The 27196-nt window shown below is 57.6% G+C and overlaps 8 protein-coding genes across 8 annotated transcripts; 3 read left to right on the top strand and 5 right to left on the bottom strand.

Moving 5' to 3' along the window:
- Positions 1–6865: 6865 nt before the first annotated feature.
- Positions 6866–8751, top strand: MFIFM68171_01791 (uncharacterized protein; the record flags this gene model as incomplete). The annotated part of the gene is made up of 4 exons (XM_071057213.1): positions 6866–7252; positions 7340–7426; positions 7489–7552; positions 7622–8751. 4 exons carry the CDS (start codon positions 6866–6868, stop codon positions 8749–8751), a joined length of 1668 nt encoding a protein of 555 aa, XP_070913314.1.
- Positions 8752–10915: 2164 nt separating this feature from the next.
- Positions 10916–12028, bottom strand: MFIFM68171_01790 (uncharacterized protein; the record flags this gene model as incomplete). Its single annotated transcript, XM_071057212.1, has 1 exon — positions 10916–12028. One exon carries the CDS (start codon positions 12026–12028, stop codon positions 10916–10918), a length of 1113 nt encoding a protein of 370 aa, XP_070913313.1.
- A 1171-nt stretch (positions 12029–13199) lies between these two features.
- Positions 13200–15827, bottom strand: RSM22 (37S ribosomal protein S22; the record flags this gene model as incomplete). The annotated part of the gene is made up of 1 exon (XM_071057211.1): positions 13200–15827. The coding sequence occupies one exon, from the start codon at positions 15825–15827 to the stop codon at positions 13200–13202; it is 2628 nt and encodes an 875-aa protein (XP_070913312.1).
- A 330-nt stretch (positions 15828–16157) lies between these two features.
- Positions 16158–16951, bottom strand: MFIFM68171_01788 (uncharacterized protein; the record flags this gene model as incomplete). The annotated part of the gene is made up of 3 exons (XM_071057210.1): positions 16158–16292; positions 16358–16785; positions 16873–16951. The coding sequence occupies 3 exons, from the start codon at positions 16949–16951 to the stop codon at positions 16158–16160; spliced, it is 642 nt and encodes a 213-aa protein (XP_070913311.1).
- A 359-nt stretch (positions 16952–17310) lies between these two features.
- On the top strand, positions 17311–18662 carry MFIFM68171_01787 (uncharacterized protein; the record flags this gene model as incomplete). The annotated part of the gene is made up of 4 exons (XM_071057209.1): positions 17311–17340; positions 17554–17681; positions 17736–18089; positions 18146–18662. The coding sequence occupies 4 exons, from the start codon at positions 17311–17313 to the stop codon at positions 18660–18662; spliced, it is 1029 nt and encodes a 342-aa protein (XP_070913310.1).
- A 1068-nt stretch (positions 18663–19730) lies between these two features.
- On the bottom strand, positions 19731–20793 carry MFIFM68171_01786 (uncharacterized protein; the record flags this gene model as incomplete). The annotated part of the gene is made up of 3 exons (XM_071057208.1): positions 19731–20068; positions 20135–20561; positions 20620–20793. 3 exons carry the CDS (start codon positions 20791–20793, stop codon positions 19731–19733), a joined length of 939 nt encoding a protein of 312 aa, XP_070913309.1.
- Positions 20794–21416: 623 nt separating this feature from the next.
- Positions 21417–23651, top strand: MFIFM68171_01785 (uncharacterized protein; the record flags this gene model as incomplete). Its single annotated transcript, XM_071057207.1, has 3 exons — positions 21417–21648; positions 21723–21984; positions 22043–23651. The coding sequence occupies 3 exons, from the start codon at positions 21417–21419 to the stop codon at positions 23649–23651; spliced, it is 2103 nt and encodes a 700-aa protein (XP_070913308.1).
- Positions 23652–23981: 330 nt separating this feature from the next.
- On the bottom strand, positions 23982–26922 carry MFIFM68171_01784 (uncharacterized protein; the record flags this gene model as incomplete). The annotated part of the gene is made up of 5 exons (XM_071057206.1): positions 23982–25128; positions 25206–25360; positions 25417–25485; positions 25541–26555; positions 26687–26922. 5 exons carry the CDS (start codon positions 26920–26922, stop codon positions 23982–23984), a joined length of 2622 nt encoding a protein of 873 aa, XP_070913307.1.
- Positions 26923–27196: the final 274 nt, after the last annotated feature.

Genomic DNA, 27196 nt, shown 5'->3' with positions numbered 1-27196 from the left:
TTGGGCCGTGGCACACTTGGGTATGCATGCGTGGTTTGAGGGGGACTTTTACGACTGAATCCCTGCGTGTGCCAATATGATTACGGCCACGGCATTTCTCAAGCAACCAAATACCTGTGCGGTTCAGCGAATCCGCGTGGATACAAGGGCACAGGGCCAACAGAATCCTGCAGCTGTTGTCAACTTAACACTCCCTGCAAGGATGATCACGGAAATTCCCTCAATGAAACCAGACACGGCGGAATTCCCCGTGCTCTTGGGTCGCAGCTTGATCATCCCCCGTATACGTTACCTAGCCCGACGATGACTATAACAGCCGGGGTGTCATTGACCAACTGTCCAATAGATCAGGGCAGGGGATCAGGGAAGAGAGCGGTACGGCAGCGCGCCAGCTTGTCCGCTTGCTCTGTACGAGATCCGGACATGTAACATCCCCTGTGGATCCACCAGGCCACGGAGTACGACGTTTTGTTTTTTTTTTTTTTTTTTTTCCTTTTTCAGGCCGAAAACGTCTGGGACGGGGGGATTTGCTGACTTCGCAGGGCCCGATCCTTGAATCTGCGGAAGACACCCTACTGCGCGTCAAGGACAGCATCTTGATGGGCGGTGAGCCGCGTCTCGCCGTGATCTAGATCCCGGCCTATGCGTCGCGATTATGTGCGTCCCGGCCAAGGTAGCATGGCAGATACCAAGGCATCCCGCAATTAACAGGTACTCTTTGATGAGCGCACGAAAACATGCAATGCGGCACCACTCGGCACCGGATCCAGGTTGTGTAAAGAGATGCCACCAATGCCGGAGGCAATTTTCTGGGAGAAGGCACCGAGCATGGTGTACAGCATCAGTAACACTACCGAGGCTGCAGGGCGGCAGCTCGCAGCCGCGGTGACGAAACAAGCGAATGATGCATCTGAATATCGGAGCCCATCGGCAGCACGCATGACGGAGACGACGAATGATGGGTGATTCTTTGCTTGCCAGGCGACAACTCAAGTTTATCGGCTGGTGAAGCGGATGCCGGCATATCACGCTTTTTTTTTTTGGCCTTTCGACTCGTGGGCTGGAGAACAATCAGGAGCCGGGGGTCCTGGGCGCCATTAGGAATCAATGTCGTAGGCCTTGAGCTGCGAAGACCGTCCACTCCTGGCAATCGCCCGGTTCGGATGCGCGCACAACTTCCCTCGGCCCAATGACTGCCTTTGGGGTGTTTATTGTCGTGGGCGGCCGCAGCGAGAGTGGCCTCGCGTCCCGCTAGAAAGAAACATTGCAGAGTGTATTGCAGCACGAGCTCGCAATGGTTCCCGAACCGTCGGCCGCTTTGGAGCTGTCTGGCAGGGTCGGAGACGGGGAGATCATTGGGTAAGGGGTGTGGCCGATTTCCCGCACACCCAGTTGACAAGGTTTTGGCTCAATATCGGGACGCAGCGGTTGCGACATCAAATCAGTTTGGGAGACTGGGACTGGGGGCTCCCCAGACGATGGCCCAGCTCCGCGTCTTGCTCGCGATAGCGGCCCTCCTCTCTTTGCGAGAGCCGCTCGATGCACCCAACACCTTTCGGCGCGGCCGCCGCCCTCCCATCCAAAAGCCATGGCCGAGCTGCAAGCGACTTCGGGTGCACTGCACGGGAGGCTGCCGACTGCAGGACCCCAGACATGCGGATAGACTTCAGGTAGGTTGACCGGCAGGTAATTTGGGGGAGCTTGGTGACGGCCGACAGAGCACTCCCTGACTGGGCTGTGGGTCGTGACTCGGGGCCGGCTCCGGGGCGGAAAGGCGTCCGCACACTGCCGTTGGCTACAGGTCCCGCACCCTGCGCCGGCGGGACGCCAAGAGTGCCCTAGACGGAGGAAATGGCCTATTAGAGGACATCAAAGCGAGCAAAGCGATCGATCAACACGCTGCGACGCACGGTAGTTGTCGCAATAAGGTACAGACGTGGTTGTGACGAGGCGGGAGCGAGGAGTCCTGCATGATGTTTTGCACCGCAGCACGGACAGTGTGAAGGGCAGGAGGGCGGGGGAACGGGTAAACGAGCTCGGACGGGAAAATTGGTGGTCCTCCCCCACCCCACGATCGGACGGGAAGGCAAGGTAGGTAAGGTAAGGTAAAAAGTAGGTAGGGGGCGGAACGACGGGATGTGGGATTTGGGACGTGAGTTGCAGGTTGCGGGTTGCGGGTTGCGGGTTGCGGGTTGCGGATTGTGAGTTGCGAGTTGGCGAGCGCCGTCGACCTCGACTTTGTCTGTCCAAAGCAATGTATTGTATGTATAAGTTACCTTGGCAATCGCATGCAGTGGGCCCAGTTGCATAGGCCCAGGCCGGGCGAAACGGCAGTCGCGAGAGATGAAGGTAGAAAAACCTGAAGTCGGTGTTTCTGCGATGTTTGCACAGGATGCGAATCGCGAGGAACCTGGGATGTCGATGATGGATGGGCCTTTTGTGGAGCCCCATAGCCCAGTTCTCCCGCTTGAAAGGCTCGGCAGACCTGTCCAGTCCTGGGGCCCCGCTCGGAGCACGATTCCACCCGGTAGCGTCCCAGGGCATGGTGAACGCCAACTTAGCACCGCGCCCTTTTTTAACAGCTGGAACCCCACGGGGCTGGCTCGGCCCTTGAAACCCCCGGTGCGGTTAGGTGGGTAGGGCTGTTTGGGCTTGGTGACGTCGAGATAGAGCATTCGGCCTTCCTTTCTCCGTCTCATCCACAAGACACCAACGAAACCAACCCCACCACCGCGCACCGCAACCCCTCTTTTTCTGCCCTCGCTAACGTTATTTCCTAGCATTGCGATGGCGCGTTGAATCTTCGACTGCCCATCAATGTCGCATCAGAGGAAAGCTTGCCCCCGCAAACTTGCAACCATGAGGTGCATCAAGGCCCGCAGACGGTTGCTGCCTCTCCCCACAGCTCATGCAGCCCTTCAGATGGCTATATTGGCCCCGTACTCTCAATAGGCTGCCGTGGCTAGCGGCAGTCTCGCGGGCACGACGGCTTCGGGGCACCACCATCTAGTCTGGAAGCACGAATCGGATCAAATGACCGAGCGGGTATCCACGTCGTTCAGCCAACTGGAGGCCCGCCGCCGTCTGTCCCCCTCAGCCACCCACATCCCTTCTCACCAACGACAGCTTTGATCTCTGTGGCCGGGCAGCAGCCATTGACCGTCATCAAGCATGAAGGTTGATATTGCCTGGGCTTCTGTGTGCCCCTCCACCAACTAGCTCGACGCAGGCTGCGGCTGTCAGAACAGAACACTGCGTAAGCTCCTAGACGAGGAGCACGATGGATTGGCCAGCCTGCAAGCCATCTGGGATTCACAAGGCGGAGAAGCGACCATCCCGCGGGCAGCGAAGAACCGGGAAATGCTGCGACAGTCATCAGACACCTCAGGGCCGAGCTAAAGCTGCTCTAGCACCGCCCTCGTATGTACTGTACAAACAGTACTGCATACGTACAGCCCGCCCAAGTACATACTGAGCCACAGGATCGTCCGGTATTCGCGGATGGAGCGTTTTAGTGCCCGAATTACCTGACCTTTCTCTCACCCTCACGCGGTAAAACATGTGTCCAGTGGGACTGCCAGGGGCCCCGGGTGATGGAACCAAAAGAACCCACCACCACACTCACCATGTTTTCTTTTGGGGGGGGGGGGGGGGGGGGGGTGCGAAGCTAGCGCCAACCGCATTGGTGTATGAATGCTGGGGAAGTTTGAGTGTGGACAACCATCAGAGCCGAACCCCACCATCAGCGGTCCCACGAACCCGGGACGTGAGGGCCCAAGCCAATCAAGAGTCGAGGCCCTCACCATCCTTCAGCAATCCTCCACAACCTTTTGGCTCGCACATTCTCGACGAGATTCGCCAAAGGTTGTGGCATGGGCGTTGAGACTGCAGGCGAACTAACAACTTCGCTTCATCCAAAGTGATCATGGATGCCAGTGCTCCGACTTGGCATTGTGACGCTCTCCATGTGTGTTCAAAGCAGCCTTGCGCCGGCGTGCCGCTACAGCAAGCGATGCCATGTCTCGGCTCGTCAAGGTAGCAGTTGTCGCAGCGTCTGGATCGACAATGCTGCATGAGATTAGGCATGGCTGAGGGTATGGAGGAAGAGCCAGCAAAGCCATGGACCGCAGTGTACACGTACCCCAGGTTCGTGGTTACCTTCGTGTTCCCATGGCGAGCGCCTCGTTTGACTGGCATCCTCGTCGCACCGCCTGCGCCGCAGACTGGCCGAGAAAGTTGGGTCCTTAGCCGGATATCCCTCCTGAATCTTAATAGACGACTGACCAGGACGGTATCGGGCCAGTGCGAAGGGGGGTTCCAGGCGGATTGCAACCGTGGTGTGTCACTCGCACAACTGATCAGCTGCCAGCCCGGTTTCGTTCCTGGCTGTTTGCGGTGTGTGCACTGTGATCGCATGAAGTAGAGGTGTGGAAGGGTGTCAGCTTTGATCTCCGCACCCCGGACTGTATCGACACTTGGAAGTAACGCCACGATCCGACCTCTCGATGCCTCGACCCGGGATCCCAGTCGGGAATAGCGGGCATGATTTCGAGACCGTTGCTCATCGGGGACTGCCCCGGGTACATTGTGCAGGCCAATGTCGATTCTTGCCCCAGTTGTTTGACCCTCGCATTCCTCCTCGATCCACTGATGGGATTCATGGGCAACCCCGGGACTCGCTCTTTGCGAACACGCCTTTCTCATGCGGTCTCGGTACCTGGTAGTTAATTAAAACATGGAGTGATACCCTGAACCACCAGGATGGGTGGGAGGCACGCTATGCCTGACCTAGACGAGCTCACTTGAGCGGCCGGCACTGGGAGACCGGCCACTCTCTTGGCCGGTCGGGCCCGGCTGAGAGATGCGGCGGGGGTTCCCGGAGTCGCTGGGGGTCGCCGGTGTCTACGGCAGCAAGTACCCAGATGGTGATTAGCACGACGGGATTGGATCTTCCAGACGGCCGCTTCTGGGGACATGGACGCCCCAACGTTACCGTGCTGGTTGCGCCTTCGTATCTGTACAGATTACTCTCTGTTTTGTGTGAATGGCGTCCTATCACGGTGCAGGGACCTGTTGGGGCTGCAGTCTCGGGGCAGCAAGAGGAGCGGCGCCGTCTTTGCTGACTTCACACCACCCGGTCTTATTCGGGAGACGCCCTATCCTTGTGGCTCCCCAGATGGGAGCTATGGGGTGTGGGTCTCGGCATACGGCGCTAGTGGCATGGCTGTACACAGTACACGGTACACAAAGCATCTGGGAACAGTGAACAGGAGCGGGTGCTCCAGATCAGTGGGGGCCTGGACCACTGGGACAGTCTCTGAGTCCAAGTGCTGACGAAGATGCCTCGGCAGGCAAACGGGTCCTTTCCCCGAAACGACTAGCAGTGGAATGGCACGGCATCCTGCTAGCCCTCCATGACAGACCGGATTTGTCTGAATCGATGCCTTGACCATATATTTTTTTTTTTCTTCTTCTTTTTTTCTTATATATTTTCTTTTTCTGTTGTGTTCTTTTTCACGTTCGCGCTCTTCCGGGGGGCTAGCAGCCCCCTGTTACCCGCGCCCGGGACACGCAGCATCAAATGCAACATCCGGGATCAGGGGCATTATTGAGGAATTACACACCTAACAGAATGGCGACAGGGGACCACAAGGCTCATCACGCACCTCGGAGCCGGCATGGGGCAGCTTGCAAGGGAGCTCAGACCGTCAGCCCCCCCCCCCCCCCCCTGTCTCATCGAAGTTCCCTTCCTTCATCGACATCGGCAGGCCGGGGGGAGCCCGCAGCAAGCCTCAGTGGGCCGAAGGCTGGCAAGCCGACGTTTGCTGCGTTGCGGCCGGCGGGCCAGTGCGTCTGGAACCGGCAGGGGCAGCCAGGAGGGGCCAGGGATGGTCTCCGATTTCTCTGGGTATTTCTGTTATTTTTTTTTTTTTTTCCCCGACAGGGGGGTGAGCTGCAGTTGAGGTGCCACAGAGGAGCATCGCGGCTGGCAATGGACAGCAGCCACTGCAAGGAAGCCGAGCACTACATGCCCGGCGTCTGTGAATAGATTGGCAACAGCAGATGGAGCCTGGAAGGGACTAAGCAGCACCGCTGCAGCTGACTAGGTAGGTTGATGTCTCCACCCGGGACATGCTGGAGAAATCGGGCCTGGCTCTCTAGGTAGCTTCGTACTGTTGTTGTTCGTTGGGGTTTATTATTAATGTTATTGCCCTGCTCTGCCCGGCCGACTTCTTTCTCCTCCCTCCCGTCCTACCTACCTACCCGCCCTTTACTTCCCCAGGCTTTGCTGATTGTGCGCCCCAGGCTGACGTAGTTGGTCTTGGTTGTGGTGTCTCGTCGCCGCGGTCCGTCCGGTTGTGCAGTCGGTCGTTGTCTCCCCAGCTTGGGTTTTCTTTTTCGGTAATATTTTATTTTATTTTTATTTCGTGTTATTTGATTTTGCTCGTTCCGCTCGGCAGGGTGCGCTGTGATTCCCCAGCCGGCAAGGCACATACAAACTGCGGTTCGATACATACAGCCGACACAGAAAGCAGGACGTTTACCTGTTCTCCACTCGTTGGCTCCTGAGGCCAACACACACACACACACACACACACAGCCAGCCATACCTACAGATAAAAACAGACCAACCCTTTTCTCCCGTCTGCGTCCTGTCGGGGGTTGCTGCTGGTGCTTTGCTCGTGCTGGCGCTGCTTCTAGCCTTTCCATGCTGAGGCATCCAGTCTGCAGCTGCTGTTTTGGTGCGCACACATGCTCCAGGCGCTTCAGGCACTCTAGGCCCTGAATTGTGGCACCTTCTCGGCCCCCGACGCGCTAGAGATCCTCATTGACACGCCTCCGCATCGCTGTCCCGCCGTCCGGCATGTTCCAGTCCCAGCCCTACATCCAGGTGTCGACCGGGTATGCGATACCGCACAGCTTGCCCGATTACACGTTCGAGGAGACGCCTCTGCGCCTGAGCAACGGGCGAGGGCCCGGCCCGCAGGGTACAAGTGGCAGCGCTGCGAATGCCCTGCTTTACCAGACGCCCATCTTCAGCGCTGCTAATGGTGCAGGAATCGGCCCCGCACCTTCTCCCCCTGGCACTACCTTCGACTTTCACGCCACCTCAACCACTGCTGCCGCTTCGACCGTGTCTGCGCCCGCTCACCACCGACCTTCGCTTCCGCTAATGCTCAAGATGGAGTCGAACACGGACGATCTAGTCGCCCAGGAGGCGGCCGCAAGGGAATACCAGCCGCGGCTCGAGGTAAATTCCAGCTCCATTTCCACACCTGCCCGTTTTATGTTTTCCGGAACCCCGCGCTCACCAGGGCCCGCACGTTGTCGTCTGCAGGGACCGCTCGTCGGCAAGAAGACGCCGAGCACAGCTATCACGGAAGAATATGCCAAGGCCGATCCAATTTATGTACAGAAGACGATGGTGGGTAGCCGATGCAAAGTCGTGACGCGAGCCTGGCACTGTGCCGCTGACATGGCTGCCAGGTATTGCCCCAGACGTACACGCATTATCGTCAAATCCAGGGGGACGGCAACTGTGGCTGGCGGGGTAAGTCGGAACGCTCCAACACGTCCGCGGCATATCTCGGCTATGGGTGTGCTGACAACAATCCGGCAGCCATTGGGTTCGGCTACTTTGAGACGCTGGTCAAGAGTGGCAGCAAGGCGCGGGTCGAGGCCGAGAGGCAACGGCTGCAGGAACTCAACGGCTACATCGAGAGTGCCGGGGGTGTGCCGGCCTATGTGTTCCAAGACTTCGCCGACGAGACCTTCTTGCTCCTTCAAAAGATGTCTGAGCTGATTGGCAACCCGGAGCAGGCAATGGGGGAGCTGTTGGAGGCCTTCAACACGCCAGACATCTCAAACTCGATCATGTACCACTTCAGACTCCTGGCGAGCGCGTACCTCAAGGGTAACCGTGAAACCTACGGCGCCTTCGTCACGACCGGCACCGGCGTCGATGGGTACTGTCAGTCCGTCCTTGAGCGCCACAATGTCGAGATCGACCACCTCGGCCTGATGCTCCTGGTAAATGTGCTCCTGAAGCCCGTCGGCTTCGTCTTGGAGGTGGCCTACCTCGACCGGAGCCCCGGTTCCGAGGTCAACATGTACCGTTTCCCAGAGGAAGCAAACAGCCAACACGCCTCGGAACTAGGACCCATCATCCATCTGCTGTACCGTCCGGATCACTACGACATCCTGTATCCCCCTGAACCGGTCACCTTGCAGGTTCACCGCGTGGCCAGCTTCTCGCAGAGCTACGAGATTGGGAGCACTGCGGCGGGAATTCAGGGCTTCGGCCCCATGGATATGCAGCCGTTGTCTTTCATCCCTGGTATCGGTGCTTCATCGGGATTGGCGCCCATTTTCGACACAACAAGCGCCTCTCCGCTCACTACGTATAGTCCGAGCCCGGCATCACCCTGGGTGCCGTCGCCATTCGCCGACCCCTCACACCAGACGCCACCGCCGCCAGTGGCGGTCCCCGCGCCCGCGCCGCAGCCGCCGCAGCCGCAGCCGCAACCCCAGACACACCCGTTGCGTTTCAGCGAGTATTGTCAGCTCCCAGAGTACGTCGAGAACAACACATGGCGGGAGCCGACATTCCAGACGACGACGTTCAAGAACAGCCACTTCAACGTGGCTCACTACAACAACCCCAACTTCCAACCCGAAGAGTACAAACCTGGCGCTGATGACCACGATTCGCCGCCGCGGGGCAGCGGCCGGAAGAGGGGCAGCGTGTAACCGCTTTTATAAGAGGGCTGGCTGTGCCAACCAGGATCTCCAGACCTATGGCAGTACGAAAGACTGAAGAATCCGGCAAAGAGATTGGAGGGCGTAATACCGGACGGGCAAACGAGCGGTGCAAGGCAATCACGGTCAGCCGGGATGTGGTTGACGACGATTTTCACGACTCTCCAGATCTTTCCTACGCCTCTCATCCGGCGTCCTCGGCGCACTTGATTTATTTATTTATTTTTACCTCAGCTAACCATTCCCAACTACGGATCGATCAAAGCCCTGCGCCCCCAACGGCGCTGGGTGGGGACGAGTTCAAGGGGGTTCAAGAGAGGAACTTTGCATTTTGCGACCACTTAATGACGACTTCCAGAACCAGGCTGGACAATACAAATACATGGGATTCGTTTCCTCTCTTACCACGTCTAGCTGTGTCATTTACCCAGGGGCATCATGCATCATTGTTGAATCAGCAAAATTGGCAGGCGACGGCGGGGTTTGTTTTGTCAGCTTTTGCTCGTTTTATCTTGGTCAGCCTTCCAGATGCATTTTGCCACTAGGAGCGGAGAGGGTTGATCTTTTGTCTTTTTCTCTCTTTTCTTTTCCTTTTCCTTTTTCTTCCTCCCCTTTCCCCTCGGGACTTCCTGAACATTGCATATGCCAGAGTGGGGTGGGGCCAGAAAAAAAAAAAGGGGGGGGGGGGGTTGAGAAAGAACACGCCCGAGGCCGGAAGGATTGCATCGAGCATCGGCGCGCTGAATTGAAGAAGGTTCCCCGAAAAAAAAAAGGGGGGGATTCAATGAAGAACCGGTTGCAACATCCTTGGAAAGCCAATGGTGGGCATAACAAAACAACTAGCCCTAAATGGCATAGCAGCCTGCATGCATATCGGGAGATGTGTGTTGGCGTTGGAAGACGGAGGAGAGCAGGTGCTAAGAATAGGGAACTAGTTGCCTGGCCGGAAAGTAAGGTATCAATCAGTGATGAGGAGCGGTGAAGGGCATGGGCATGTATGTATCAACTGACTGGTGGCCTTGGCAAGGGCCGACTGGGAGGGGCTTCATGGCAAACGGGGATGAATAGGATTTTTATTTTATTTTATTTTACTCTTTTTACTTTTTGCCTTTTTATACAGACTCGCCGCGGCGCTTGAAGTCGAATATCGAGCTTCCTGGGCTCTCGATTCTCGTTCGAATCCCGAGAGACTCCCGCGGACGGCCTACCCGACCGGCCCGACCATCCAACTACCGAACGCACAATTCTCGCGCGAACCGACCGTGTTCCATTGCCGCGGACAGCTCTCTACTTGGAGTCCACGGAGGTCCAGACCTCGGATCTACATGCCCTCCTCTTGAACTTTCCCACCGAACAGCAGCCACCAGGACTTGCCGCAGTTCCTTGCTAGCCGAGCCGAGACAATCCACCACCCTCTCTTGGCATTCCATGACTCGACTTGGACACGCCTCATTACTCCATGCTCTGTCATGCAATTCAGGGGAGGGGCGACACCGCATCACCGCCGCACACACCGCAGCGTTTGTCCTGCAAGCCCGGGAGCTTCGCATTCCAAACACCTCGTTTGTAATGCGCTCAGCTGAAACATGCATACATCTATTCCCTGTATCGTTTTCTCTATAGAACGGAAACGTACCTGTTTGGTTGACTTTGAAGGCTCGGAATATTCACGCTTGCAAAGTGGGTCTCAACCGTTGAGATGGTTTACTTGGGTGGGATGGACAAAATGCTACCAAAGTGAGGTGATATTTGGTTGGCGATATCGGAGGATTGATATGTTTGCACCAGATATGCAAGCGTGCATAAAACCGGTAAAACGACAGAATAATCGTTATACCTCCGACCTCAGTTCGTTGTGCTGAGGTCTGCAGCTGAGTGGGGCGGTAAGAAAACAGCTCGGTCGGAACTGCTGGGTGCGGTACCCTCCGGTTTCGTTTTCTACCTTCAGGTTCACACATTCCTCAAGAAAAAGACCTACCGAAGGACTGTAGGTTCATACCTAGCCAATAACCCGGCTGTCGGAGATACTGTTGGCCATCGTACACGTATTAATATGTGTACATGATTTTAGCTAGAGATTTCCTCAAATCTCGGTATACAGTTAACCCCATCAAGATCGACCACGCCCTTCCCTCCTTGAGGTCCTCGTATAATGTTAGCGCGCCTGATCTGAGAGTACTCCACGAACCCCCTTTAAAAACTCGATACCCTCCTCGACGCCCTCATCAGATTCAATTGCAACCGACGCCAGCAAATTGTCCATCAGGTCCATTGTCTCCACCGTCCCGACGACATCCACCCCCTCTAACCCAAGTCTCCTCGCTAGCTCTTCGGCCCAAGCACCCGCCACCATGCGTGCCGTCCTAGCGCCCACCGAGCGAGCGCCGCCTCCATCGTAAAGCGGAGCACGGCCACTAGTCGTCCGTGCTACAGCCAATTCCGCGAGCTTCTCGCCCACCTCGCGGGCCCCGCCGGGCAACAGACCCGCCAAGCTCGCCACCGTCTTGCCCTCCAACCCGCACGCGACGATCCTCGCCCAGGGGTTCCGACCCTCATCCGTCACCTCGAGCCCGGGGAAGTCGACATTGACCGCCGTCCCCAGCGCGCTGACGTGCCGCCGCAAGTGCACGCCCAGCGCAGCGATCTTGGCCACCTCCCCAACCCCAACCCCGTCCCCATCCTCTTCCACGGCGCCCTTCTCTGGGCGCACGCGCACCCAGACCCCGGGGTCGTCGGTGGTGAAGGCCCGCACGCCGAAGGCGCCGCGCAGCGCCGCGATGGTCGTGTCCTCGAGCAGGCGCGAGTAGCACCGCACGGTGAGCCGCCTGTGCGCCGGCGATCGCAGGTCCAGCACCGGCCACAGCACCACCTGGCCCGGCCCGTGGTATGTGGTGAGCCCGCCGCGGAGGGAGTAGGCGAGGCCCGGGCGGAGCGTGGCGGGCGGGTCGTGGTCATGGTCATTGTCATTGTCGTTGTCGTTGCTACCGCCGCTACCGCCGCTGCCGCCATCCCGGACCTGCAGCGGGGCTGTCAGGCGGGCGATCTCGCCCGGGCTGAGGGGCGCGGTCTGGCGCCGGCCCAGCGTGTAGATTGGATGGGGCGTGAAGGAGATTAGCGTGGGCGGTGGCGCGGCCTGGGTCCCCGACGCCGCCGGGTCATCCTTGAAGTCGAGGTGCTGGCGGCGTACGTGTTCTTGCACGCGCGAGGCGAGGCTGTAGGGGACGTAGCGGGGGTGGATGCTGGGGAGGTGCAGGTGCCGGAGGCGCATTGTTTTGTGATTTGAGGGATTCTTCCCCCCCTGCCCTGCCCTGCCCTGCCCTGCCTGCCCGGCCCTGACCCCGCGGGAAGATGTGGGAGGAGCAAGTGAGTTGATGGTGGTGGTGGTGGGAACGGTAGTGGTGCTGGTGCTGGTATGTGGTGGTGGTAACGGTGGTGGTAATGGTGTGGTGATCCAGGATTGAGGTACTCGGTAACGTTTCCCCGGAGAAGGACAATTCTCTTCTCCCACTAACGAAACCTTGGCGGCCCGGCCTGTTGGTTTGTTTCGTGGGGTGGTGGATGCCGTGGATGCGTGGGTCGACGGAGCGGGTCAGTTGCCGGTCGCCGTAGGGTCCGAAAAGCAGGTGATTTCCGCCATGCTTTTTTGCGCGCAGTGGAGCAAACCAGCGAATGAACTTCCCCTGCGGGCGACAGGGTTGAACCGAGATCGGGGCCGAAATGGGTACGCCCGGCCGCCGGCATCGTGGTGGGATCCAGTGGATTCGTCGGATCCCAAGCGACAAGGCCCCAAGGGCTCCGCAGCGGCAATGGCCGCTAGGGTTTGCAGGCTGCAGCTCTTGGCGCTGCCAGGCCCCAACTTCACTCTGCACCGGGCGCTGCGGCACAGGCTTCCGCACCACTGGGATCGGTCCGATGTGGGGACTTGTCTCTCCCTCCCCGCCCCCCGAGACACAAAGGGGGGCCGGTTTCAAGTTGCACAAAGTGCACAACTCCAGCGGTTCCTGCGTACATAACGTTATCAGCGCCATGGACGGAGCTGTCTGGGTCCGGGGCTCTCGTCGGTGTCAATGTTGCCCCGTTGGGGCTCCCGTCTTACCCAGTACCCTCCCTGCGAGCTGTGTGGTTTTCCACCTGCACACATCCAACGCTTGCAGGAAACTACCGATGCAACGATTTCAAGGAGGGACCCGAATGCGAAAACCGGTTTGTCATGCACGTAAAGGAAAAGCTACGCCAGCTAGGCCTGAAGCGGCATGGTGAAGAGCTCCTGCCGGACAGTCCCAACGACTTTGGCACGCAGCCCTCGTCGCCCAATGGGGCAACTGTTACGAGAAACACTTCAAAACGGCCATTACGATGCCTGGTGGCGGCGTATTCCCAGCCTTAATATTACACACGGTATCATGTACATGCACGGTATACACAATCCACCTGCCAGTTCAGCTCCGCATGAACTCGGCATCCTCCTTATCGTCAGGGTCCTCCAGCTCGTCGATGCCCATCTCGTGCAGCAAATCATCAATCTTGACCTTCCTTCCGCCCTTGGTTCTCCGCTCGACGTGGCCCCTGGGCTGCTTCTCGTGCGTGAGGACGCCGTGTTGCGGGTGCACGTTGATCTCGACAACCTTGTGCTTCTTCCGTCCGGCCGCCGCCTCTCGAGCCCGGACGCCCCCATCGTCGGGCGCAGCCCCAGCCCTACCAAGACGGATCTTTCGAGGGGTCCGCGTCTTGGCGCCCAGCGCCCACAGGTCGCCCCAGCTCGCCTTGCGGGCGTCGTGATATGCCTGCTTCGAGAACGACTTGGGCACCACCCACCGCTCGATGGTGCCGGCCGGCGTGCACAGGTCGAGCGTGACATGCCCGCGGCTCTTAAGCGGCGTGAGGATGTTGCGCGGCAACGAGAGCGCGTGCGGTGCCGCGCCGGCATCGTCGGCCTTCCCGTACCCTGCGAAGGCACGGTCGGCAGCCTGCTGGCCTTGCAGGAAGGCCGGCCTGGACGACGACGCAGGCGCATCGTACCCCTTTGGATAGACGCCCCTGCGCACCGCGAGGTAGCTAAACTTGATGTCCTCATGACTGCGGTGCGAGGCGCCAAGCACCTGCTGCAGGAACGGAGGGCGGATGAAGCGCTGGTTGAAGTGGCAGAAGTCCTTGCGACCCGGACTGACACCGGGAACGTGATACATGGGACATGCTGTGTGGTTTGTGCAGGGCGCGATGATCATGCCGGGCTCTGGCGTACGTTCCGTTGAAGGCTCCAGCTCCTCGCCGCGAGGCCGAGGCGTAGGCGGGATGATGAACTCATCGAGGATGCGGGAGCGCACATTGGCTACCGCCTCGAAACCGCGTGGATGCCCCTTCTCAAGGACTATCAGCACGCCACCTTCGGGCGAAAGCATGCTCCAGAGATTGTCCAGAAGCTCTTTGCGCTTGTACTCCTTCTCGAGCGGCATCAGCATGTGGGAGGCAATGATGACATCAAAAACTTTCCGAGGCGCAGGTGAGCCGCCAGAGTCCAGTTTCCGTTCTGAACCCTCGACCGAGTGCACATAGTCGGGCAGGCGAGGGAGGAATGTGGTGTTGTGCAGAAAACGGGAGATGCGGTGTCGGAGATTGTCGTTGCCCACAATAACCGTCCTCTTGCCAGGGGGCTCTGCGTTTGTCACCTTCCCCTTCTCGCGGAGAACATCCCACTGGGCTTGTAGAACATCCTGCCAGGCTGCCAGGCCCGCTCCACCGGCACCGACATCAAGCACTCGGGGTGGGGTTCCGTCAGCCCGTGTTAGGAGGCCCCGCAGCCAGCCCTCACCGAGGCGCTTCCGGACCTCTACCAAGGCGCTCATTACCGACGCATACAAACCCGGTAGCACAGTCGCGATGAAGGCATCGGCCTCAATCTCGGACATTCTGTGATGGCCTGCCTGCAGCTGAAGGCCCTTCTGAGGGAGATTTGACTTTGACTTTGGCGTCGCCGGGCCGTAAGGCAGTCCAGGGCCTCCCAGCACGCGTTCTGCCGCCTCTCGGACATGCGTCACATCGGCTCTGCCCAGAAGAGTGCTGATGGGCTCGACGAATGTCAGTTTGGGAAGCTGCAGCGTACTGGGATACGTCCCGGACCGACCCATCGTAGTGTACTCGTGCAGCCGTGGGCTCTTGTAAGTCTCCCAAACGGGAGCCGAAAACGAGGCGTCAGGCTCGCCCTCGTCTTCATCGATCTCCTCCTCCTCACGCGGTTCCTCCTGCTCAATAATGTTCTCCTCCTCGTGGATCTCCTCAGCGGGCAGTAGTGAGGCCGCCTCGAAGTCGCGTTGCAGCTTCAGGAGCGCGTTGTACTCTCTCCGATTGTTCGCCTTCACATTGAGATAATCAATACGGCCGTCAGGCGTTGTCGGGACGGGCTCAAACGCATCGATCCCTTCCATGTCCTCCAGAGCGAGCTCCTCCAGATCGACCTCCTCTGGCTCGAGGTTTTCACGCTCGGCCTCTACTAGAAGGTCCTCTTCGATCCCCTCCTCAGCCTCAATAGCGACTGAACGATCAATTGTGTACTCAACCTCCTCGAGGAGTCCGCCCTCTGTCTCTCTCAGTAGAGCATGTCTCGGCACTGAGCCGTCGTAGACCTCGCCTTCTGCACTGCGGTAACGAATCCCCACATCCTCGGGCGTTGTTTCGCGCAGTGGCGGACCGTATAGCCTCTCGTAGAGTTTGTATTCCTCGGTCGACAGGTAGCCGGGCGGAAGTGTGTTGCCGAACGTCTGTCGTGCCTGGCGCACGATTGTCTCAATATCTTCTAATTTTGTCCCACCAGACGCATCCGACGGCTCGGTGGCATTGCTATCTTGAGTAGGCTCTTGTCGGAGTGGCCTGCTTGTCGAGAAATGCCTGATCGAATTTGGCCGCCAGAAAGACGTTGCAGGTGCCGAGACAACTGATGGGGCCTGTAGACGCTGGCGCAGAAACGGGCGGGATATTGTTCTGCTGCCCGGCAGCAAAAGAGCATCGTAAAAGCTCAGAAGCTGAGCCCGGCACCCGGGACACCGGTTCTGCATTTTCCCAGCCGAAATCATCATCCTTCCACCCGAATCGAGGTTGTGGAAGAATGGTGATGTGAAGAGGCAAAGAAAGAGTTTCACAGACGGCCCGAGCTGGAGGGGCTGGGCTCGACCAAAGATTCGCGTCAAGACCCCTGCACGTGACAGCCAATCCTTGTACGAGTGGCAACAAGAAACACTCAATAATGGATAAGATCAATAGGTCCCATCTAAGAGGCTTGAACCTCTGTTTTATACAGTGTAGTAGACCGACCAAGGTGAAACTGCAATGCTCAACTCCCAAAGTGCTCCAAACGCCCGACTTGTCCCCCTCCCAAATCCGACATCCCGAACCGCCTCCCATCATCATGAACTGCTGATATCGTTCAACGTCTTGAAACCAGGTCTCGCCGCCGGCCTCGTCCCGGACCCCGGCTGTACCCTCGGCGGAGGGTTCTTCCTATTGAACGACGAGTTCTCTGCACTCTTGTAGGGGTCGAGCTGCGCGATGCCGTCAGTGAACAATTCTCCCAAGCCACCTTAAGTTGGCTTGCGGATCTACCCACCGAGAACAACGAGACAAAATACAAGGCAAAAAACGCAATCACGGCATCCAGAAGCCCCGGCAAACTCCAACTTCGCCTAGTAGCCATCATCGACGGCCTCGTCGCACCCACTCCACTACCCCCAAGCCTCTGACCCCGCGATGAGAAGGCCGCGCCGCCGCCGGCGCCCGGGCCCGCCAGCTTGACGGCCTTGTCCACGGCGGCAGTCAGAGCCGGCGGGTTGGCGCCCTGAATGGTCTCGATCACGGACGCGTTGCGCAGGACGAGGAAGGTGGGCATGGCGCGCACGCCGTACTGCTGCGCGACGTCGCCCTGGTTGTCGACGTTGACCTTGCAGAAGGCGATCTTGCCGGGCTTGGAGTACTTGGTCGAGAGGGACTCGAAGGTCGGCGCGATCATCTTGCACGGGCCGCACCAGTCGGCATAGACTGCAGGAGGGGTTAGGAGGGAGTGGTTAGCGAATTTAAGATAGTGGGGGTGGGCTGTTCTGCGAAGGGACGAGAGACAAAACGTACAGTCGGCGATGACGATGGAGTTGGAGCTGACCACCTGACGCCACTGCGCCGAGGAGCCGATGCTGATTGTTGCGCTCATTCTGTAGCCAGTAGACAGTTGCGAGCGACTCGGGGATGTTTGTGGTTTGAAGTCGGTGATTTGGTAGGTTTGTCAGCCTGGCGATGCGACTCGACGACTGACGCCATGGATGATAAAGTGTCCTGATCGGCAGTTGATTGATCTAGGGTTGGGGTTGTATATGCACGTCTGCAGCTTTTCGACCAGGCCATCTTATCGATTAGGAAGGCGGTGAGGATTTTGCGCAATTCTGCCAATCTTCAGATCAAAACTTCTGGAGCTTCACGACCCTGCGAATGTCAACGATGCCATGGACTTGAATTAGGCTTTCACCTGTATCTCCTGACCGATATTGGGGCTTGGGTTTTCTTAAATTCACTATGCCACCTTCATACGAACACCAGCCAAAAGTGAGTCAACGGCATCTTTGGTGACAGGTTGGGAGGAACAGCATCGAGGCAGCGAGGGAGTGAAAACCCCTCGCAAACAGATACTAGCTTCCAGCTCCCTTTCCCCCTCTAATGCGATTGCCACCACATCATGGTTTCGAAACACAGTTTCCTGCGTCAGTTGTCGGGTGGGCTTGCTCGAACAGGATGAACAATGGCTGACTCGCGCTGCAGAAACGTCGTCTGGACACTGATGACAATGGAAGTCGTTCTACGACATTCAAGGCGCCGTCCCGGTTCAGGCCAACCGAACCCAGGGAATGGACTGTGTCAATCGCTGTGCCCACCAGCATAATCACAGAGTAAGTTTCCCTGGCGTCAACTCCCCTGGCTCTCCTCCCTAACCATCATGACAGCTGTGTGACACGCGAACAGAGAACTACCAATGTCGGCCGCGTCGCGCGAGCTTTAGCTATCTTCTCCGTGGACGAGGTTGTCATCTTTGACGACAGCCCACCGGACCAGCGCAACGCAAATGTCGATCCAGACGCCTACACCGGGGATGTGGACCCGGCACACTTCATGGAGCATATCCTGAATTATTTGGAGACTCCTCCATTCATGCGGAAACTGCTCTTCCCCTTGCATCCGAATTTGAGGTCTCTGGGCTTGCTTCCCAATCTCGAAATGCCCCACCATCCACACAAGGACGAGTGGCTACCCTACAGGGAGGGGCTGGCCCTCGAGGTCCCCCCCAAGGGAGGAAAAGGGTAAGCTTCGGCCTCAACAGCGCACTGCGTTGGGGGGTGTCTGCTAATTCGCACAGGACTGTGGTGGATATCGGGATGCCTGATACAGTAACCATAAACGAGTCAATCCCGCCCAAGACGCGGGTGACACTCAAGATGGCTGACGATTCCTACGGGACGCCTGAGCCTGTGCATCCTGCGATACCGAGAACCGAAGGGGGGTACTTCTGGGGGTTCAGCGTGCGGAAAGCCTCGTCACTATCCAGCGTCTTCACTACCAGCCCCTACGAAAACGGCTACGACATGAGCATCGGCACATCGGAGCGCGGACAGCCGCTATCAAGAGCGTTCCCCGATTATCAGCAAGCCGACTTCAGCCATCTTCTGGTAGTCTTCGGTGGGCCGCGGGGGCTGGAATACGCCGCCATGAACGACCCGGAGCTGGGCGAGATGGGCATCGCCGGATCGCGGACCAAGGAACTTTTCGACCACTGGGTGAACGTGCTGCCGAACCAAGGCACTAGGGGCATTCGGACAGACGAAGCTCTCCTGATAGCCCTGACTGGACTCAGGAGGTTGTGGGACACCAGCTGACCCCCTTCCCACTTGATTTCACCAACAAGATTAGCGTGGCGCTCCCACTTGCGGTCGGCACTTGCTGCACCCCGGACCAATATTATATCTATTATCGCCGAGTCCTTCCATTGCTGTGTCCTGCTGATGATCTTCGGTTGACTCTGCATCACGAGTAATTCTCGAACGGGTTAGTCTCGAGCGTTGATATTGTGCAACGCCTTCTTTAGCGCCATTCCCAACCCTTGCCGGAGCGTTAATGCACCGTCTATCATCATATACGCTAAAGATGCTCCGGCCAGTAACTAAGAGCACCCCCCTCTCCCGGGCTGTTTCTTCCTTGGTTGAATGGTACGGACCCCGCACCCAGGACATTGCAGTGGGAAGGCTGCATTGTCGTCACAACACTGCTCCCCAATTTCTGACATGCATTGGCTGGCCCGTCGGCTAGCTCGGAGGGCAAGAATGGATAAGCCTGGGGTGTCTTCGGGAGGAGGCAGTCGGTCACTTCCTCCTCACCCGGTAAAGAGACAGCTGGCATTCAAATGCGTTTCGGAAACGGCGCTTGCCGCGAACCTTGACGGCCCGGTACGCTAATGTAATAACCAAGTAGCTTAGTATACTTCAAACGTCTCTCTGAGAGCCATAGAGAATTCAGAGCTCCGTCCGCGCCGTAGAACACAACTATTAGTCATGCCCGTCGACAAGCGCTTCTCGCACATGCGATGCGTTTAAGAAGCTGGCCTTCCAAGTCTGGGGGGTTTACCTTAGGTTAGTCTGAGGGTTAGGGTTAAGGCTGAGGTATGGACGCACAGGCTTGTATCTTTCATTGTCTCGCTCCCGGCCCATAGTCAACGACTTATAGGCGCAAGTTAAATTACTGCTGGCTCCTACCAGAATACTCTTAGATGCCATAATAAATGCATTAACCAGTAAATAACACTCAAAAACAATATCAACACAGCGAGGTTAGTTAGAAAACTTGGAATTGTAGTGAGCTAGTATAGACAATGTTACAAGCGCATCGAACTGAAATCATCCTGTGTTATTCTATTTCCGAACTCAAACAGAAACTCCTGGTCTATCCCATTACGCGAAGAGGTCCTTCTTACTCTTCAAAAAGTCCTTCCACGTCGTCGGAGCTAGGCCAACCTCAGCAAGCAACTCATGGCCCTCAGCCAGCGAACCGCCCGCGTAGAAACCCGGATCCTCGCACAGCAGCTCGTTCTCTAGGATCTCCTGCGCAATCGGCGCGGGTAGAAAGCTCTTATACACGTCCTGGTCGAGTTGGACGTACTGTGCCTTCTTCCCCGTCACCTCCTCGAACTCGGCTATGATCCGGGTGAGGGTGTAGTAATCGGCAGCGGCGTAGACCTGTTTTCCTAGAACCTTGCTGCGATTCTTGACTACCGCCACGAAGTATTTGCCTAGGTTTTGGAGAGACCGGTCAGTTCCACTAGTGTTCTCGTGAGAGGAAAAGAGAAGGGACTCACCCATGTCGCTTTCGGGGAAGAAAAGCGGCAGCTGAGCCTTGGTGGCACTGGTGGGACCCGAGAGAGTGTACGACCCATCATCACCCTTCCTCAGAAGTTGCAGGTTTGTGAAGTTGGTCATGTAGTAGCCCGGCAGGATAAAGGTGGCCGGAGTGCCCTGCCATCGTATGTACTTCTCGATGTCCGCCTTGCGGTCAAAGTGCGCTACGTGCCGCAGCCGACCGTTGGAGGCATCGGTAACGTTTATAAGGGACGAGAAGACGATGTGCTGCACGCCCGCATCCTTGGCGGCGTCGGCGACGTTCTTGCCGTGCTCAAACTCGGTGCCTGGGTCTGCCCCGGTCACAAAGTCGGGCAGGGTGACGAGGAAGAGTGTATGGGTCCCCTTGAGTGCCTCGGCTAGGGACGACGGAGAGTTCAAGTCGGCCTGAATGCGGAATGTGAGTATCTTTTCGTGGAATCTGGCAAGTGCTGAAGTGACTTACAGTGATGACTTCAATGCCGTGTTTAGCTAGAGCCTGGGCGGCGGACTTGGATGCATCCCGAGTTACGGCGCGGATCTTGAAACTCTGGGACAGGGCGGAGTCGGCCAAGACTGCTTGAATCACGGAACCGCCTTGAATACCGGTCGCGCCAAAAACGGTCAAGAGCTTCGACATGATGAATTCTGGAATCGGGGATCCAAGTAGAGAGATCAGATGCTATTCAAAGGAGATATTGTGCAGCTTGATACATTAGACGTGCCAGTACTGATGTTCGAGGCCAGCGGCGACGCTTTATATCTCGTACGTTTCCTTCTGTCAAATAAGCGGTCTTCGACGTGATTCTCACAAGCTCATATTTCAAAGCCATTTCACGGCTCGGAGTCCGAGGTGGGCCATGGCGATTGAGTAGACACTTGGCGAAGGGGTTTGGATTCGTTTTTTGAGGTTCACCTAACAAATTTACGGGTAATGTATACCTAGCCCTTGATCTAATCCTCGCGCTCAGCATAAGAACCCGCGACAAAAATATGTCATACACAGGTTCGGCGGACTTAAAGGCGACGATACTTACAAAGCAGGCTACTCCTCCTCCCCGCTTCGGACACCGAACCGTCTGCCATTGGCTCTTGGCGCTTATAATCCCAGCATCCGGGTTTCTCAGTCAGCTCCTGTTCGCCCCTGGCAATTCCTTCAATACTTTCGCATTCTGACATCCATCCAGAAGTTGTATTCGATCCAGGCTTCCAAACCGGGGTTTGCACACATTTACTAAATTAGGACCGGGGTCGGATGCCAACATGGAAACGGAGCAGCTCCCATTGCGACGAGGAGGAGGGGAAGGCCACAACAGCAGCACATTGACTGGCCAACTGTCCTGCGTGCAATGCCGTAGCCGCAAACTAAAATGCGACCGAAAGCGGCCAATGTGTGACCGATGTGTCAAGCAGAACGAGACATGTAGCTATCCCGGATCTCGGCTGCGGGCGCTTGGTCGACGGAAGACTGTGCGGGAGCTCGAGGAACGGATCGGTGGGCTCAAACACTGCTGAAGATCGATAGCTTCAAAGAAGGAGCCGGACTGACAAATGGCACTATTTTGACAGAGGAGCTCGAGGGCCTCCTGAGAGCCGCCAACATCGGAACTGCACAGGAGGCGGGGCCAGATTTGGCCCAGGGGCCCTCGCCCTCGCTACACGACCTCGATCTCTTCGGCATTGACCATATACCAAACCACCAAGACATATCGTTCGGCCAAGGCTCACTGATCGATCCAGGACTACCTGCTCTGCCGCAAGAGTCGGCGAATCAGTTGATCGGTCTAGGTCTCTTTGAGCAGCTTCCTCCATTCGATGTCATTGACGAACTGTAGGGACATCAAGATAGACTTTTCCATGCCGTAGCCATTGACTGTCAATATGCATAGGACCCTCCTCTACTTCCAAAACATCCATGCCGGTGCGCCTATGCTTCACCAGGCGAACTACACAGCAGCCCTGCGCCTTCCCCCGCACATGCGTCCCCCTATGTGCCTTCAATACATCGTCATGGCCTCGGCAGCGGCAACATCCGAGATTTACCGCCATCTTTCCGAGCCCTTCTATCAACGAGCTCGAGTCTACGCCGAGGCAGACGAGTTGAAGGGACAAGGCGAGACTTTCACGACATTGGCCCACGCACAATCCTGGTGCCTCATCTCGGCATACGAGTGCCATGTGTACGCTACCTTTACCAGGGCATCCACCAGCCTCTGCCGCGGCGTGCGGATTGCCCAGATGCTCAAGTTGCACCAGCTCGACATTCAAGAACCGGAACCACTGCATTCCGGCCTCCTCCCGCCGAGAAACCCGATCGAAGCCGAGGAGAGGCGGCGGACGTGGTGGGTTGTCTTCTTGGCCGATCGCTTCCTCGCGTCCATCACGGGTTGGCCGTCTCTGATCGACGAGCGCCGTATCCGGACCAACCTTCCTTGCACCGAAGAGTCCTTCCGCGCCGGCACATCAGACGAGCCCCCGGTCCCGCTCTCCAAGGGGTTGCATGAACTCGAGCTTGGCCGGGGCGCCCAAATATCTCCCCTCGCGGTCCGTCTCCTCGCCGCCAACGAGTTGCTCCACGCCCTCGATCACTGCGCGCAGCACCGTTTTGCAGACGACGGCTCCGAAGACAACCAGGAGAGACCATACTGGCGACGGCTGAGAGAGATCGACGCGAACCTGGGCGTGCTGACCGTGTTCCTCCCTGAGGAGCTCCATCTATCCCGAAACCCGCGCAGCCTCGACGCCATCCTCGTCCACACGTGCACCCACATGGCCATCATCCACCTGCACCACACCGCGCTGCGGCTGATGCGCCGCCACTCGACGGGGTCCCATCTCATAGCCCAGAGCGAGGCGCGTCTCCTCCCTGCTGCCAATGGCATCCTCGCCGTGTTCCGCACGGCGGGCGACGGCGTCGGCACCGCAATCCGGAACCCGTTGCTCTCGTTTGCGGCGTACATGGCCGCATCGGTCTTTCTCGAGGATTATTCCCAGGCATCGGCTGGAGGAGGAGGCAGGGTGGCCGGGGTGTACAATCGAAGCCGGCAGAGCGAGGACAGCCTTGATTTCCTGGCCCGGATCCTGGTCTTCTTCGGGAGGAGCAGTCCGCTCGTCCGGGCGAACGCTTTCCAGCTGGCGGCGGATATGAAGCGGACGGGATATGATGAGTCTATGGTGGACAAGGTCATGAGTCAGTTCGAGGCGTCAGGAGGCCCTACCTCGGAGATACGGATGCCGAGCTCCTACGGGTTGCCCATGCTGTTCTGCCCGGCTCTAACTTCCACGCCCGGTCCCTCGGAAGGTCCAGTATTTGGCTTACATGGAAGCCCTGGTTCTTGGGGGCACGACGGTAGTAACACCTCGATCCCTCTCCATGATCACTCTATGCCCGGCCCGTCTCTTACAGGTCATGGAGTTGCGTCGTCGATGTTACAAACTGGGGTTTCGGACGGGCTTTTTTCGCAGCTTCCGGAGGACCCTGGAACCTTCCTATCATAGGGCCTAAGGTGAGGCTGTTGAACAATGCAACTTTGTGGCCTGGTAACTAGAGGGCAAAATCAGATAACTGATGTTCGTTCAGGGTGGCATAGCCGGGAAATCTGAATATTCTTACCTAAACATATACCCAAGGTGCATTTTCGGTTCAAATATGCCTGCCCCAAGTCGCTCCGCTCCAACCACCATTCGAATCAAGATGCTTTCCGGCGTGCGATGGGTTTCGAGTAGATTGAGGCAGAGCTGGTAGCAGCTTAGCGGTGTTTTGTATCCCTGAAAAGAATAACCGTTTCATCTGCTCGCCGGACAATGCGCTGAGATTGGTCAAGGAGTCTATGCATCGAGCCCCTTCAAGAAGGATTCTAGCTCGCTCTGCGCATCATGATCTTCCGGTAGAGCCCTCAAGAACCACTCGCCCAACGCTTCCAGTCGACACCGACAAACAGGGATCCTGCTCCGACCCCAGACTGCCCACCCCTCGCCGCGCTCCTTCCACCTTAGCAGTTCCGGATTGTTATATTCGGCCGTGAAGAGATCGATAGCCGCAGCATTAACAGAGCCTGGAGGCGAACAGCTCGGGCAGACACTTGTATGAGAAGCGTAAGAGCAGGCGACAATGGCGCTCATCAGCAGCCCAGGAATGGCCAGCGGGTTGGAGAGCCGGAGACGCCTCGATGCAACAGGGCTCGAAGTGCCCGATAACCGCGATACCGGGTTAATCGAGGCTTCCGGATCGACTGCCACGAGACGCGCAATCTGCGATGCACTCCACAATGCGGTACGGGGACATGCTGATGACATCCAGGTGCGAAGGCGGGCCTTTGGTTTCTGCACCGCCGCCATGGCGGCAATCGCAGCGGGGTTCAAGGCGTTGGACCCGTGGAAGAGGTTGCCGTGGACGCGAAGAAGAGTTAGTGGCGCGTGCATCTTGATGGCAGAGATGTGCCACAGCGTGATGGTAAGGGGTGTGAGAGCCGAGTCGCCATTGCTTGTTGGGCTTGTTCTCGCGGGGCCTGTTGGAAGGTGCCGTTCATCCAAGTCGCAATCTTCCACCATTTTCGCGTACCATCCCTTCAGATTGGAGCGCCAGACCTTGATGGTGGCTCCCGGCGCTAGCTTGGTTACAATCTCATCTGACGCGGCGCTGTGCGCCTCGCGAGCCGCTTCCCATACCCCGGCCTGCAGTGCGCACAAGCCGAGGTGGTAATCCAGGCGGGTGAGACGACAGGGTAACTGGCACGGTCCAGAACTACCACTGCCGTTGTCGACGAGAGCGTCGCGGATGAGGTAGCTAAATAGGGCCTTTTCACGCCCGACAGGCTCGTCCCATTGTAGCTTGCGCCGCTCTTCCTCGCTAGCAGATGTCCACAACTGTGAAGACTTTGGCAGCGGGATGCAGAGCTCCTGATAGCGTACGGATGGCGGGTGGTCGAGGAGGATGCTGAGATAGGTGTCAATGCGAAGCACCGAGAAGGCAAGTCTAGGGAGGCGAGTTCAGCTGGTCAGTAAGACAGAAAACTTGGACGCGGTTGAGAACGTCGATGGCGGAGCACGCACCGATGAAGTTGCTCTTTAGCAAGCCAGAACGTGAATGCGCATTCCTCCACGTAGTCGGGTAAAACATGATGGCCATTGAAGATATCCAGGCAACGGCAGGTCGAGACCAAAAGGGCGTTGAGACGGACCGCTTTCGCCAGCATGCCTTGCTCGCTCTGCCTGACTCTCAGTACCCGTGCTTGGTTCAATGTTACGGCAGGTGGTCCCTTACCCGGCAGCAGACTGCGTATACGATGCACAGCAACAGAGCCTGCAACGTGTGCAGTGACGGAGTTGACTCCTGTAGTATCCGGTCAGCCATCCCTCGCAGAGCGGCGTATAAATGTAGCACGTACGGGTCCAGTGGCAGCCATCACTTCCTCCAACACCGTGGAGGCGATCTCGGGATAGTCATGCCTCCCCGCAACCCAACTGGAGAGCAGGAGCATCGCTCCGAGCAACAAATCGGACGCATCGCGCAGTTCAAAGGTCGGAGCATGCAGGATTGGCCAGTACGGATGAACCTCTACGAAGAAGATCTGGACAAGATCGTGGGCTTTTGCTAGATCCTGACGAATCAATGTACGAAGTGCCTGGTTCGAGTGGCCGTGTTCTCTTCCAGGCGACAGCGGCGTGGTGGGATGCCTAGAAGCCGCTTCGGAACGACTTTGCCCGCTGCTCGTCGCCTGTAATAGAGATGCATCCTTATTTGAAGCTATTGTTGATATCTCGGATATGCCACCGTGCTCCGCGACCGCGAGCAATGTGCTAGGCAACAGAGTGGCGTTGACGGTGGGATTAACGCTCTGCACGGGGTAACCACCCGCCATCCCACTTGATCGTTCACCCGGACCCGAACCCGCACTTCCCAAAGGGAGCGGACAGTCTACGAATCCAGCAGCGCTGGGAGCCGGGGTTTGAGGGATGGGTGCGTCAGCGAGGACAGGCCACTGGACCAGGGCTTGAGACGGTGAGACGAGAGCTGAGGTAGAGTCGGGCGGCGATAGAGGAGACACCAACCAGCCATACTGGGACGGTTGGACGTTCAGCGCTTGATGTTCGTCGTTTGCGTCAGACCATGCGGAGCTCAGGATGTCTATGCTGTAATTGTTACCGTCATTGCCGGCATCTGCCATCCCGGCATCCAGATCCGCAGGTCGGGCGGCGTCCGTTGTCGTTAGTGTATCGTTGCCTCCCGAATTCGGGCTCATGTCCGGGCGGACACAGCCAATGCCATTGGAGATACAGGACTGACAGGGCGTAATCTCGTCGCATTTGAGCTTCCGCTTGTGGCAGAACACACACGCGACCAGCGCTCGCCTTGACCTGGACTGCTGTGGATGGAACTCGATGTGTCGCTTCAAAACATCACTAGCCGAGATTGCTATGCATCAGACCACATCATCCATTGCCCAGCCTTCGTAGCCCACGAGCGTCACGCAATGGACGAAGTGTGGAGGCTTTGAAGGCGGGTTACATATATAAGCCAGAGGATTGCTCACCTCCTCACGTATCTGCGCCCGCAAATAGGACATTGATGTTTCGGTTGGGAGCTGTGGGACTTAGCATGACGCACCAAATGTTCTTTTCTGGTGAAGTGTCTGCCACAACCCGGGGCACTGCACTCGAAACGCTTGCCGGACATTCCGGCGGTAGTAATTGATCGCGTGGGAGCTGTTGTTGGCCGCGCCGCCTGGCCGCCTTGTGCTTCCGGATGTGTTGGGACGGGGACGTTCATGGAGACTGCAGGGAGCGTGAGTGAGAGATGGAGGATGTGCAAGTTGCGTAAGGTACCTAGGTAAACGGCAGTGTGGGATGTGGGATGCGGCAAGTGGCATGTGGGAGGTGGGAGGTGGGAGGTGGGAGGTGGGATTGGCTCGCCTGAATTGCAAGGCTGACGCCCACGCTTCCCTATTGGCTAGGCTTCCTCTGTCCCCTACTGTACAATACGCCGGTGCAGTATTCCTCTACCGGGATTTAAACACACAACCAAGTGTAAGAAGGCCCGGGAA

The sequence above is a fragment of the Madurella fahalii genome, assembly GCF_045866475.1.
Source record: "Madurella fahalii IFM 68171 DNA, scaffold_1, whole genome shotgun sequence".
In the NCBI taxonomy this organism is placed as follows: domain Eukaryota; kingdom Fungi; phylum Ascomycota; class Sordariomycetes; order Sordariales; genus Madurella; species Madurella fahalii.
Note: the sequence above shows the minus strand (reverse complement) of the source record. Positions and strands in the feature narration are given on the sequence as shown.